The 14,359-nt window shown below is 48.4% G+C and overlaps 1 protein-coding gene across 3 annotated transcripts in view; it reads right to left on the minus strand.

Moving 5' to 3' along the window:
- Positions 1-6,767: 6,767 nt before the first annotated feature.
- The window catches only part of LOC106812222 (transcription factor HES-4-like), an 18,962-nt gene continuing 11,370 nt past the window's right edge, over positions 6,768-14,359 (minus strand). For all 3 annotated transcript variants that reach the window (XM_014816052.1, XM_014816053.1, XM_014816054.1), the window contains exons 3-4: positions 9,661-9,748; positions 6,768-8,390 (exon numbers count right to left, since the gene is read on the minus strand). In XM_014816052.1, the coding sequence (XP_014671538.1) occupies positions 7,678-8,390; positions 9,661-9,748 (801 nt within the window). In that variant the 3' untranslated portion in view covers positions 6,768-7,677. The remainder of the gene's footprint in view (positions 8,391-9,660; positions 9,749-14,359) is intronic.

Below are 14,359 nucleotides of genomic sequence, written 5' to 3' on the forward strand. Positions count from 1 at the left end.
TCGTCGTCGTCGTGTTGTTGTTGTGTGTGTGTGTGTGTGTGTGTGTGTGTGTGTGTGTGTGTGTGTGTGTGTGTGTGTGTGTGTGTGCCTGTGTGTGTGTGTGTGTGTGTGTGCACCTGTGTGTTTTCATGAATGTGTCCATGCGAGTGATCTTGCCTGAAATGTGACTTTGCCTGAAACTTTCGCGCAATTCAGGAGTATGTGGACCGGTGGTCCGCTGGGAAGTGCGCTTTACTCTACATCCCCTACTCGCGCGTGTGGGGCATCACTGGCATGCGATGTGTGTCGTGACAAGCGTACCTCATAGGTTAACACTCCCGTCGGCTTAGCAAAGAGTAAAATTTCTCACGCCTTATGACTCATACGTTTATCGTTATTCTGGTTATATGGAAGGCAACTGTGCTGCCGGCGCCGTTGCCACGAACATCGCGCAGACGAAATCGGAGTGACTACGTGCCTCGTTGCCTCGTTGATCTCACGAACGACTTGAGGTCACGACACAAGCCGCGTTCACACGTAGCAAGAAATTCGGTATTTAGCGTTCACACGAGGCAAAATGCGCGGTCCAATACGCGGTATTTGTTAAAATACGCGGCTTCCCAGATGCCGAATTATTTGCCGTGCTTGAGAAATTCCGAATCTCTTGGTATTTCTTTCGTGTGAACGCAAAATACCGAATTTCTGAAGCCGCGTATTTTATAGACTGGTTCGCGCTCGACAGTTCCAGTGTAACGCGAGTGGAACTGTCGAGCGCGGACCAGTTTACGTATTTTATCGGCAGTTGGTGGGCATTGCATTGTTTATTTCTCATTGTTCGCTTGATTGTTCGCTTAGACGCATTGTTTTTTTTTCAGTGTACTAAAGCAGCTCGCAGCTCGAAAATGCGGCATTTCTGGAGCCGCGAATCAGCGTGTGAACGTTCGGTCGCGAATTTGTCTCGCGATATTCGGTATTCGCGATATTCGCGAGATTCGGTATCTCGCAAATACCGTATTTCATAAATACGGAGTATCGTGTGAACACAGCTGCAGCGACAACGACCAGCCGTAACGACAGGCATCAAAGTCGCAGCGACTGGCACCAGCCACACTGCATGCGTTAGCAACTGGCGCTAGGTCAAAGTTCGTGTCCTCTCTCGCTACACAACGGTGGCCATTTTAAAATGAGAATTTCGCAAATATATCAAGAAATTAATACATATAGACAAGTTTAGTCTAACCTTTTAGCGAACATATTATATTACTGAGCAGTTCAGCATAAAAATTACTACGGGTTTGTGCTGTTATTGGCTATAAAACAGTAAATAAACAAGCTGAAACTTGCTCCTGCATTCTTTACGAAAATGATCTATGAAAATGCTGGCACTAAACAAGTTTACGTGATGTATTTTGTCTAGACCTATCTTGAAATATTGACAGAAGTAATACGTGTGAAACCTAGTAGGGTTACGTTTCAGTTCGTGTTAATTTAATACTTACGTCGGGACAGTGCCCGACGGTGTGTAGGCACGTGATCGTGTAGGTGGTAATGTTCTAAATCCTGCGTTGTGTTATTGTTCTTAACCCGTTGTCTCGTTTCGTGTTTGCGTTTCCGCTTGAAGGAATGTCAGCTAGTTCCCCTGTGTCTGGTGAGGCGTAGTAACGAAGATAATACCAATGATTTCACAAGTCCATAAGTGAGTTTTCCACGCACAATAATTTATTACCGCTCACGACACACACGTGAGCAAGAGTCCAGAAATGTATTAGCATAACATATGACTCTGTCCGTCCGTCCGTATACGTCAGTCTCTGAGGACGTCCGTCCGTCAGTCTCTAAAGTCGTCCGTCTGTCAGTCTCTGAGGTCGTCCGTCCGTCCGTACGTCAGACTTTCCAACACAGTGAGAATATATGCGCGCACACCTCTAGGGAGAGCTCCCAAGGTGTGTCTATATATACGACCAGCAAGGTGACGTCATATGATTCTACCCGCGTGTGAAACCACACTGCGTACACGTGCACAGGTTCTCCCCTAACAACGAGTTAAACATCTAGCAATCACGTCTCACTCACGTGTAGACATACGTGTACTCGACACTATGTTATATATACTGCGCACGTCCGGTCTTCTCCGAATTCTGCCTTTACAGGTCCGGGTGTGCGTCTACGCAGTGGAATTAACATCCTGTGTGTTGCCTCCTTAGCTAGTCACATTTATAATTTTACCATAAATATTTTAAATTAATTACTTTACTAATCTACAAATTGACTGCGCACTGTTACATCACTCCTCCCGCAAAATAACTTTCGTGACTTGATGTCACAAAGTGTAGTTCTAAAACACTGCAAACATATAAAATGCGGACGCCCTTAAATAATTCACCTACTGCGGTCTACTATGCCACATTTCTTAAATGAACCTAAACCTCTCAATGTGACAATGACACACTTATTTTCTTCAATGACACATTTATTTGTTTTCAATGACACACTTACCCAACATTAAACGATTGCTTGTAACATAGAATTATAGTAAATTGTATTGAAGCCCCACAAAACAACCATTTCACGCTCCGGGAGCAGGCCTACCAGGAACATCACGCAAAATCGCGCCGCACCCAAGAGGAAGAGGAAGAAACGCGGATGCGCGACGACTCCGGGTGATGGAGGACCACTCGCGCAGGACGACGTAACCGACTGAGATTGTTAGACTCGATGAGTATACTTAGGAAAGTATTTGCGTGTTGCGAACGCTTTGTTGCATAATATTGCAATTGACGTGTGCTCTAACACAATGCGTTATTATGGCAATGATGGAACGAAGGCAGCACATACTCAACTTCCGACTTCCTTAAGTACTTCAACTAATGCGATATACTGTCGTGCTATATCCCTTAATTATCCTGACTGACACGCGTGTAGACGTGTGTAAATACTCTCAAATTGTCTACGCGTACAATACTCACATGCGTGCTTAGTGCTAATTTCAAGCGTAGTTTTAAATTCAAGCCTCCGTGAAAAGGGCTGAGTAGGGAGGGCACGGGCACAGTGTGGAAGCGAGATACGAAAACCTCTCAACGTTTCGTCCATGCGTTTGCCAAGAGTCCTTTAACTCTGGCCTTGCCTCGCTGCGGCGTATCCTGTGGCGTTATAACGTTTATCAGTTCCTGTGCAGTTCATTTTCCTCATTTAACTGCCTCTATTGCCATAACATCTTTATCTTTACCTGCGTAGTGAGCCTCGCTCGCTTCACTGTCGTCGTTATAACTTCGTTACTTTTGCGCAGTTAATCTTCCCCGTTTAACTGCCTCTACTGGGGAAATCTGGCTCGCTTGATTCCCGTTAGGCCTTTCGCCTCCTGGACGGTTGTGAATTGCTCACCGTCCGTATCCTACAATAAATCTTCTTCCATGTCAAGGCTCGTGGCCGTACTTTCCGCCTGCGACGGGGTATAGATGATTACGTCATCAGGCTCCTGAGCCTTAATGTCACCTGCAGATAGATCCATGGCCAGTGGGTCAACTGCACGAGACACTGGCGGCTGCGGTTGATTCGTAGAATCCGCTTAAGCCTGTGCCTTGGGTGTGCGATGCAATGACTCAGTGGAACGTCTTCCTCATCAAAGTCATCATCGCTACAACCATCTTGTCGGGCGGATATGCCGGTGTCGGTGCCCTTTGAGGCTGACGACGTCTTCATCCTTGCATGGGTTCTGTCCGCGGTTGCTGACGTACGTGCCTGTTTGCATGTTGTTGACAGTACACTTGCGTGTTGTACGTCTCATCTTCTTCACACCTTTATATACAACTGTTACACACAGAAAAAGGACTGCCTACAAGATAGGCCTATTGGGAGAATATCTTTCTTTTCAAACTGCTACGAATGGGTGCATCTCTCGCGGCTGCCTCGCCGCTGCACGCTGTGCTATTAAAGGCAGGTTGTGTAGACTGCCTCCAAGCCGTTCGTTGATTCTGCATTCGCCGTAGTGACGGATGCGCATACGGTTGATAGTAGCGTGATTTCAATGGCGGCTTGATCACTGCGCCTTGATTTATCATGCCACTTGCTTGCTGTTGTGGTGAGGATCGCAGTTACACCTCGATTTGTTCTTCATTATTCGTGAGCCAGCTTACTCTCTCCTCGTAGAATCTGATTACAATCTGGGGGCATCAAATATTAGTATATCGTGCTAGGACCCAATCTGACTCATTGCTGCCTTTTTATTTCATCAAAAACATGAGCTCTCCACTGGACTTAATTGCGCCGATGATGCGTTGTGGTTGGAGTAATCGCGCGAAGCCACGTAAATTTGAAGAGACCCCCTCCTCCATCTTCTTTTGCTCTTTCAACTTTCGTTCGGGTTCCCGCATCGATCTTCACGGTCTAATTTTGCTTCAAGCTCCCCGTATGTCAATGGAGGTTCAGGATGGTGGGAAGGGCAGTAGGATTGGGTGATAAATTGTTTGGCGGCTTAGTTAATATTTAAAAACTATTACTTCGTTAAATTACGTTAAAAGCTGAGCACGTTTGCGGGTGTTGTACTCACATAAAACGGAGTTTACGCTGCGATGTGTAGGCGGTTATCGCTGCTGTGGTAAGTCCCCGCGCGTCAAGATGACTGCTGCCCATGTTAGCTGGCGTGTTAGAACATATGCCCACGCGGCGCTGTCTCTAGTAACTTTGCAAAAGTTTCTGACGGTGCGATGGTGATGCTGCTGTCGCTCGGATGTCGCTGCTGCTGTTGTTGATGTTACTGTTACTGCTGACACCGGCGATGACGCTGGTGTTCACGCTGCGGCGATCGACGTTGACAATGACGCTGATACAATTCTATATGCGGTGCAGACGTGCGATCTAGCCTCTGCGGTGCTGACGACGCTGTTTCTGCCGACGCTAACGCTACGAGACGCTGACGATGATGCTGACGACTTCACTGTTAATGTTGCTGTGTGATGTTTCCTTCCACACGAATCCTGGTCACGGCACCAATGTAACCTTGCTCGGGTTAAGTTTTATTTCGTGTAGCTACGTCGGGAGACACTTGACTGTGTGTGGCTCGTGATCGTATTACTGTTCTAAGCCTTGCGTTGTGTATTCCTTGATTCGTATTAATTGTATACTTGCATTAATTTCCAAACCCAATTCGTTCGTGTTGCATTTCCGCTCGAAAGAAAAGCAATCACACAAATAAATTCATAAGTCCAAAAGTGAGCTTCCACGCACAAGAATTTATTGTTGCTCACAACACACACATGAGCGAGAGTCCAACAATTCAGTAGTCTAACACATAAATCGTATATGTGCGCGCTTGAAAAACTCAGAGCTCCCAAGGTTTGGTCATATATATTATAATATGACCAGCGAGATGACGTCACATCAGGGGTCCTCAGGGCAACTGCAAGCCGAAAAGCGTCCCCTCGCAACTTCCTTGTAGCACACCGCACCACGTCGCGTACGTACGTGTCTGCATCCGGGTTTGCATCTACGCAGTTAGAACTGACATCATGTTTGTCGTTGCAGTGAAAATCGCATACACGTCGTAGGAAAGATATATATATATATATATATGGAAGACTAATTATAAAATAAACAATTTATAATTTAAACATTCCGGCGCACTGTTACACGTGTAGAGACTGGGTACCGGTCGATGGCATCTCGCAAGAGCGCGAATCACGCTCCAGCGATGTCAACATAAGTAAACAAATATAAATTGAAATTCAGATCAGTGCACATATTGGTAAAACGAATGATATGCGAGTGTTCTGTGGCACGTTGGCCTCACTGTATACACTTAGCGTTACACAAGGAGTACTGTTAAGTATCAGAACGGTCAAGAAAATATGAGAACGGTTGGATAAAACATGTGAAAGCTTTGCTTTAAGTTTGAAACTCGATACTGATGTTACATGTTCTTACTATTGATTTCAAGTCCTTATCTAATGTTGTAATGTAATAATTTTGTAAATGTTATCTATTGCTGTGATTTGATATGTATGGAGTGTCTGCTGGAAATTAGGAACGATTCTAAATATTTTTGCCGCTATGTCGCCAAATGTCATCGCGTGATTGTGCAACAGCTTATTGTAAACAATAGTTTCTAATATTCTAACATGTCGTCAAACTTAACGGTTAGTCGTTGTTGCAGCAATGTGTACTGACCTTTACGTGGCGTTCAAAATCAAATCAGTGGATGTGTGCGTGCGCACGCGTGTGTGTGTTCCAGTGCGAAAGGAGGGAGAGAGCGGGGAGAAGTGAGAATGAGAGAGAGAATGGATAGCGCATGTATATCACAGCGCGGCGTGACAGCCATGTAAAATGTAAAGTATATAACTGTGTGGTAGCGGAGAGGTACTGACACCTGACTGTGGATGTAGCACGATCGTGTTTTGTACAGCAGTATATTCCGTGCAACGCGTTGTGTATACGAGATGCTATTTCGAACAGTCTGGCAGGTACTGACACAAGCACTTGGGAGCGCTTCAATAAAACATAATGCTAAATAAATACGAAATCTATTTACTACCAAACTCTTAACGTTTCTCTACTCTCTTTCGCCTATTATTGCTGACAATTTCCTGTAAATGCCGTGCAAATGCTTCTCTGCAACACACATGTACACCTCACGCACGCTGTCGCACACTCATTTAGAACTCATATATATATCTATATATATATAGTCATTTATAATACCCGCCTCATACACAAACACCAGCATGCATGCACGCATACACACACACGCACACACGCACACAAACGCAAGTATTTTTAAATGCATAATTCCGCTATTCAGGGTTGTAATACAACAAATAGAGATAAATTTATTATTTGCGAAACATATTTACAATCTTTGTACAAAACCGTTACAAATCGCACGCAGCGTGACTGGCTTGGTCCTCCGCACGAATTAGTTCGAAATGGGATAATAGGCCCACACACACATCGCGATTCACGTCCGTCTCCACGCAAAGCCCCCTACTATTACTGCGCGATGGGCTAGGGCTATAATATAGTTTGATCCATCTTCTCATTCATTACGATTCGTTGTTCACTCGGCTCTTCGGGATTTCGGGAATGTGTGATGAAGTATATCACAGCATGTGAGGCACTCTATATCCGAACTACTGCATGAACCTAGATACGTATTGTTTCATGCATGGTAAAGGCCTGAGTTCATAGTAGTATAGCGTTTACAATGAAATGAACTAAGACGATCAATAAAATTGTTAATGCTCTAATGAGAAGTATGGTGACTGTACGGCATGGCAAAGCTTCATCCTACAGTTGCATTTAACAGACTGGGGAGCAAGATTGTTTACAGGCTCTAGTACCACACCTTCATATTCACAATGGGTTTTGTACAACTGCAGAGATGCTGCAGAAATTTCCGAATGAACTCGATTCCACTCACAGAGCAGTAGCTATAAATCATTACTTCTTGTATTGATACCAACTGAATATTTTCAGAATGTATTATTCTTACGAAATACGCGGCAAAGAAACGGGTAAATCTTTACTCTGCATCTTGAATTTGAATGTACACGATTACCTTGTTGGTTTTCATGTGGCAGACGCACAACAGCATTTGTTGAGGAACTTTTACAGTCGCATCACGCGCGCAGAGGCTTTCAAAGCAGAACCCATTTACAGCTATGGCACACGTGAGATGAGGCAGACATCGAGAGTTGTCGACATCCGCTACCAGGGGCGCCACATGTCCTCCTCCTTCGGCTCCTGATGCGGCGGCAGAAGACCCGTCGGACTAACAGACGGTGCCGCCTTACCGGCAGGTGGCGACACTGAGCGTCGACCAGGACTCAGACTGCTCTGGCTGCTACCGCCGCTGCTGCTGCTGCTGCTACTTGTTGTCGACGCAGGACTAACGGAACCAGCAGCCGCCGACGGCGGCGACGACAGACACACCGCCGACGCCGCCGTCGACATCGCCGCGGCGGCGCCACCGTCGGGCACGTTGGCGATGACCGGGATCACGTGACCCGCTTGCAGTCCCCCTGGCGGCAGCTGTTGGTTCGGCAGCATGAAGGCGATCTCACCGCTAGGTAGCGTGCTGGGGATCAACTGCAGACCGAATCCACCGTACATGCGCGTCGTCGCGTCGGCGTACTGCACCTTCGGCAGCACGCTGACGGTCGGCAGGCCAGCCGACGGCACGGCCGGCATACCCTGCAGCTGCAGGGCCTGCATGCCGGCGCCGCTACCCTGCATGACGGCGCCGTAGCGCACCTGGGCGTCGAGCACGTGCATGCCTCCCGTCAGGTGGGTCACCATGCGCGTTCTGACGCCGGCGTCGAGGCCGTCCATGTTGGAGAGGTAGCGTGTCACCTCCTGCGCACACTCGCTGTAGCCGGCTCGGTACTTGGCGAGTACGGACGGGTCGCTGTTGACGGCGACTGCAAACAACGACAAGAGAATCCGTCAGATAACGGTTACGGATTCATACCCCCGCCATGGTGTCCCGCAAGCGACCAGGCAGCATGCGACAATTACACGCTAGCTGATATTTACTTATATATATATGAGAGCTTATCGTGTGCCGAATAGTGATATACCCGGTAGGTGAATATTTTGCATAGACCGGTCCTATGTATGTTAACGACGTGCATGCGATCTTTATTCTACATCAATCCAATCGTAGCCCTAGATAATGCTCATGGACCAACTGGATTCTAGATAGATTTTATAAACGAGATATATCATATATTTCTCATACAAGCGCGAGGAAGCGCGTATAGAAAAAATGATATATAGCTGTATAACTGTATAACATATATAACTGTATAAGTCGTGAATATAATACATTTCAGACAGTGTCACAATGTAACATCAGTTGGCAACGCGGCACACTTGAGAACAGCGTTGGAGTTGTAACACGACGTAACACATACAGGAGAACTAAGCGACCGACTGTGAACTGCAATTACACATGCAATAATTACGAATAAACGCCAACATATAGATTGATTACCATTTATCATCCGCTCGTCGCACGATTGCTCGTGTGTGGCGATATAATATCGGGGGGAAAGACCTACTGTGACTGGTACCTTGTCTTATCACTTTGTCAAGTGAATTCGTCATAGAAGTCTATTAACTATTAAAGCCGCACTATGCACATCCAAACGCTAATTTCTCCAGTACTAGACTAGCAAATTCTTCGTGTCATGCATAATCACACTACCTTATGACAAAATAAACTCTAGTTCCTCCCATTTCACTGCGCGTTTGCTTAAAACCCACAAGAGGTGAGAAAACTGGCATTCTGGCGCTAACACCGACTTATTTGCCAAACAATTTAGCCTCGAAGCGGTTCGGTGACGTCACATGTTTTTATCTTTGCTACACTCGTACCGCTGTACAGCAGCACCGCTGTGCGGTTGATTGGCAGGGCAACGCGAAAATGTCAACAACATCGGAGAATTTGAACAACATTGGAGGTATTTTCAAATACCTTTTATAAGACAACGCGCAGTGAAATGGGAGGAACTAGAGTTTATTTTGTCATAAGGTAGTGTGATTATGCATGACACGAAGTATTTACTAGTCTAGTACTGGAGAAATTAGCGTTTGGATGCGCATAGTGCGGCTTTAAATGAGACAGGGTCCGTAGAGGTCTAAGCCGCAGTGTATCCCCCCACCAATGTTCTCGGTGCAGTGACTCACCTGCCATCTGCTGCCGCTGCAGAGCTTGCAAGTGCTTCACCGTCATCTCCAAGATGTCCGCCTTCTCCAGCTTGGAATGCCGCGAACTCTGTTGCCAAGGAAACGCAGAGGGTTATAGGTGAACGAACACTTCGACGGCTTTCGCCAGACATTGGCGAGTTATGGCCACGAATCAATGCTTCACAGCTGATGAGCGCCCGCAAAACCGGTTGCGGGCAGTAAACGTCGGAACGGTTTAGAGGGGTATAAAATATATACGTAATGAAATTATCATTTGGTGCATGGCGCTGAAACGATGCGCTCGCTGGCGGACAATCATTTTCAGCACGGTTCGAGAAGCGGCGGCAGAGCCATTCAAGCTAATTGCGTTAATACGAGAGATAATTTAAGCGCCATCAGCGATGACACGCCGTGCGCACTGCTGACGATCATTATTGCACGCACAGACCGCCGCTGTTTGTGCGTTCGTGCGTGCGTGCGTGTGCGTGAATGTGATCGTACACGTGCGCGCGTTACGTGAGTTCGTGAGTGGATGCGCTTGTATGTGCGTGCGTGTGTGCGCGCGCGTTGAGTGCGTGCACGTTTTGTGAGCAAATGTGCGTGTATGTGCATGTGTGTGTACGCGTTGCGTGAGTGCGTGATCTGATGTGCGTGTATGTGCGTGTGTGTGCGCGTGTTGAGTGCGTGCGCGTTGCATGAGTGCATGAGCGGATGCACGTGTATGTGCCTGCGTGCGCGCGCCTACGCTTTGTGTGCGTGCATGTCTGCGCGCGTGCGTGCGTGTCGTGTGCGTGCGTGTCCGTGCCTCGTTATTCGAAATCAAGACGAGGGCACAACGCGATGATATAGCATATAATTTTTATTGCGCCTCCGCACAGCGACTCGCCGCCGGATCTAACAGTCGGATCCGCATCCGACAATTGCAACAAGTAAACGCGCAATCCCAGACTAATCTGCCGACGACGTGGTGCGGGCAGCGCGCCGACGGTGCATAAAGGACGCCTGTATATCCGTCTGCGCTCTCCCACGGAGTACCGTTACGCATGAATGCTGAGCCGACACTGGCATTAGATGATAGAGAAAGAGAGGAGGAGGATTGAGGGGGGGGGGAAGAGAGAAAGAAAGAAAGCGAGGGAGGGAAAGAGAAGCGAGGCGCAAGCAGATAAAAAAAAACCGTTGAAACGCGTTCTTGAGATTGAATAATTCTCTGCGCAAGCGACCGTTTTTATGGCGGCCGCAAAAAAACGGCTCTTCATTCACAGCTAACGGCCGACGTTTAAGAAGCGTTAGAGGAAGACGCCGCCTATACGACCTTGGAGCCCCACGCATTCAATCGGGGCATTATCAGGCGCGAGGGAGGGAGAGAGAAAGAGAGAGAGAGAGAGAGATGGGCATCGCACCTACACTATTAGCGCATCACAGAAGACACGCCGACCGTCATAATCGTGGGAAATAGTGAGCGAACAAATTGCAGCCGCACGAGCGGTGAGCGAAAGAGACGGAGAGAGAGAGAGGGCGAGGGAGCGAGACAGAGAGAGAGAGAGAGAGAGAGAGAGACTCATTCGAGTGAGAGACGAGAGGACGAGAAGCAAGCAGTCTTTTCATGGGCACTTCGTATTTTTTCTGTCTCGTGTTCGAATTAGCTTAGGCTGGTCGCGGGGTTCTTGCTCTGTGTTTCACGAGCCGTCGCGCCTTCCTTATAGGCTGCCAGTTCACACTTGCAATAGGAAGGCCACCTAACAATTACGACCTATTTAGGCATTGCTAACTTTTCGCGTTTTACAACGCGATGCCCGTGCGCAACGGCGGTAAAACACCACTGGCCACTCTAACAAACAGAGCTCAGGAAATTTAAGTTAGTAAGAACTTACTTGAGTCAGTGATGAAATTTTATACGGAAATGCTCAATTATAGTTTTGTAAAAGCTGTGAGTTTTTTAATTTCCGGATAGAAGCCGACATGAGGTCATTGCTTCAGTAGGGCGGAATTACTTAGCGGATAGCGTTGCAGAACATTTACAACCATATCTTTTATAGGTAAGACACAGCTAACTTCCCTACTGCACTACATGATTTCATCTCGACTGTTTCAGGCTTCTATTTGGTACACCACGGCCCTGTCGAATAGATCACGAGAAAACGCGCAATGGGGGTTATTCAGTTTTTAATATGATCGCGCGCGCGATTTTTACCAAGTGCATTATTACTTGTAGTAGCGCGGGGCTCGTTGTAAATTTGTTATGTGACTGGGGTGACACCGTTGTTTGACCAGGATAAATTCGTACTTCGTATACGTGCTCTATACATGGTCATATCAAGACCGCTAATAATACCTCTTATAAGTATTATTAGCTCCTTGGTCATATGCATAGCGGGCTCCCTTCCGTACGTGAACGACAACTACTCAGGCGAGCCTACGAATGTATTTGCGACCCTTTTAATTTTAATTAATATGTCTCTACGCCATTAATATAATGTTAGTATGGAGACATGCTTCGACTGCGATGTATTCTTTGTTAACATCGTCTGGTTCAATATTCTAATGGCTCTCAATACACGGTCTATTACAATTCAACTACAAAGCGCGTGATGGCTGATGGATACTTGTTCCGGTGATGGGTCATTGGATAGTCTACGCGCTAGGCTAGCATGCGATCACCGACACCACGTGATCATCCGCGATCTTTCATATCTGCTTGTTAAACCCGATTGGCACCGGTGCGGGAGAGACTTTGTCACGGCTTGGCGAGACCGCGAAATGTAAGCGCGCGATGACGCAGCCAATTCAGCTGTCATTAGAGTTAATGATGCGTGTCATCTCATTGCGTGTTTACTAATCGCTACTCAGGCTTTCGTGTTTTTCCGCTGGCATGCATAAATCGTTTTTGCTCTATTCTCTCCACGTTGGTGGTTTTATATTTGTTGAAATCAGGTTCCGTTATGCTAATCGTAATGTGACAAGTTGGAGATCACGAGCTCTCGTCCGGAACGTTTGGCGCTGTTCGGTCGGCTCGATTACGCTAACCGGAATATAGTTTAGTTGTTATGTGTTTCGACACAGTGCGCATGCGCCTATGTGCACGTCTCGTTCGTTTGTCGCGCGTAGGATGCGTGTGAGCGTTGAGGCGTTGAGGTGGTGTCGGGTACGTAGATGCGTGTTGCGCGTGAGTCGTGTCCGGGTGTCGAGCAGCGTTAGCGTAGGCTGTGCGTCGAGTGTGTTGGCTTAGCGTGTGATCGGCGACGTAGGTGTGTGTGCGTGAAGTGAGGCGTCGTGTCGGCGCGTAGGTTGTGTGTGAGCGTGAGGCCGTCGCGGGCTGGCGGCGACGTAGGTTGCTGTGTGCGCGCTTGAGACGTGTGTCGCGCGCTACGGTGTGTGTGAGCGTGAGCGTGTGTCTGCGCGTAGGTGTGTGTCAGCGTGAGCGTGAGCGTGTGTCGGCGCGTAGGTGTGTGTGAGCGTGAGCGTGTGTCGGCGCGTAGGTGTGTGTGAGCGTGAGCGTGTGTCGGCGCGTAGGTGCGTGTGAGCGTGAGCGTGAGCGTGTGTCGGCGCGTAGGTGTGTGTGAGCGTGAGCGTGTGTCGGCGCGTAGGTGTGTGTGAGCGTGAGCATGAGCGTGTGTCGGCGCGTAGGTGTGTGTGAGCGTAGGTGTGTGTCGGCGCGTAGGTGTGTGTGAGCGTGAGCGTGTGTCGGCGCGTGTGTACGACTGTGTGTGCGACTGTGCGTGCGTGCTTGAGTGCGTGTATAGGCATGCGGCTGTGCGCGCGGGCGGACACGTACGCGTGCGCGCGTGAAACCAGGCAACGACGTCTCGCGCGCAGGCAGCGACGGGGAGACCTCCGCCGTGGTCGCCCGGGGGCGTTAAGCGACCGGTAACGAGGCTGACATGCGACGCTCTCTCGCTCTGCTCAGCGCACGCGGCCCCCCATCAACGCGCGCGCGCACAAACAGAGAGAGAGAGCGCGCAAGAGTGTCGACGCGATCATCTCTTAGTGTCACCTGCGTGAATGGCACACGGACTGCGAGTGACAAAGAACACCGCAGGGGAGGGAGGCGACCCACGCATTACCCGCGCCCAGCCGGAAATGCAGGCGCCGCAGCAATACAAGGTGGGGGTGGGGTGTGGGTGGCGGGGGAGGTCAGTCAGCGTCAACGACACAGATACAGGTGACGCGCGGTGTGAGCAGTGAGAGGAGTTGGCGTGATAAATAGAGAGATGAAGATAAGAAGGGAGAGAGAACGCAGGTGGAAAGAAGAGAGCTTAACGGGGGAAGAAGTGAGCAAAAACTGGGTAGAAATTTTTAGGGAAAGAGTGGGCGTGGAAGGGGAAGGAGGAGGTGGCAGTGAGGGGTGGATGGGAAGCTAGTGGAGAAAATATCCAGAGTGGAAGGGGAAGCTAGAGAGAGAAGAAGGTGGGGGACAGGTGAAGGACGGAATGCAGACTCACACGTAGACACGAGATTCAGAGAACGGGAAGATAGAAAGAAACGAATGGGGAAGGAAACGAAGGAATGGAAAATGAGAGAGTGAGCTAGGGCGGGTGAGGGATTAATGAAGGAGAATGGGAAAGAAATGCGGTGCGAAGTAGAGGGTGTATTTGGGAAGAAAAAGATCAGAGGAAAGCGAGTCGAGAGATGAGCGAGAGGCAATTGAGAAGCGCGTGAGATTGGTGAAGCATGGATAGGCGGGATTGGAGAAGGATATGTT

Source organism: Priapulus caudatus, unplaced genomic scaffold, assembly GCF_000485595.1.
Source record: "Priapulus caudatus unplaced genomic scaffold, Priapulus_caudatus-5.0.1 Scaffold621, whole genome shotgun sequence".
NCBI classification, from domain to species: Eukaryota; Metazoa; Priapulida; class Priapulimorpha; order Priapulimorphida; family Priapulidae; genus Priapulus; species Priapulus caudatus.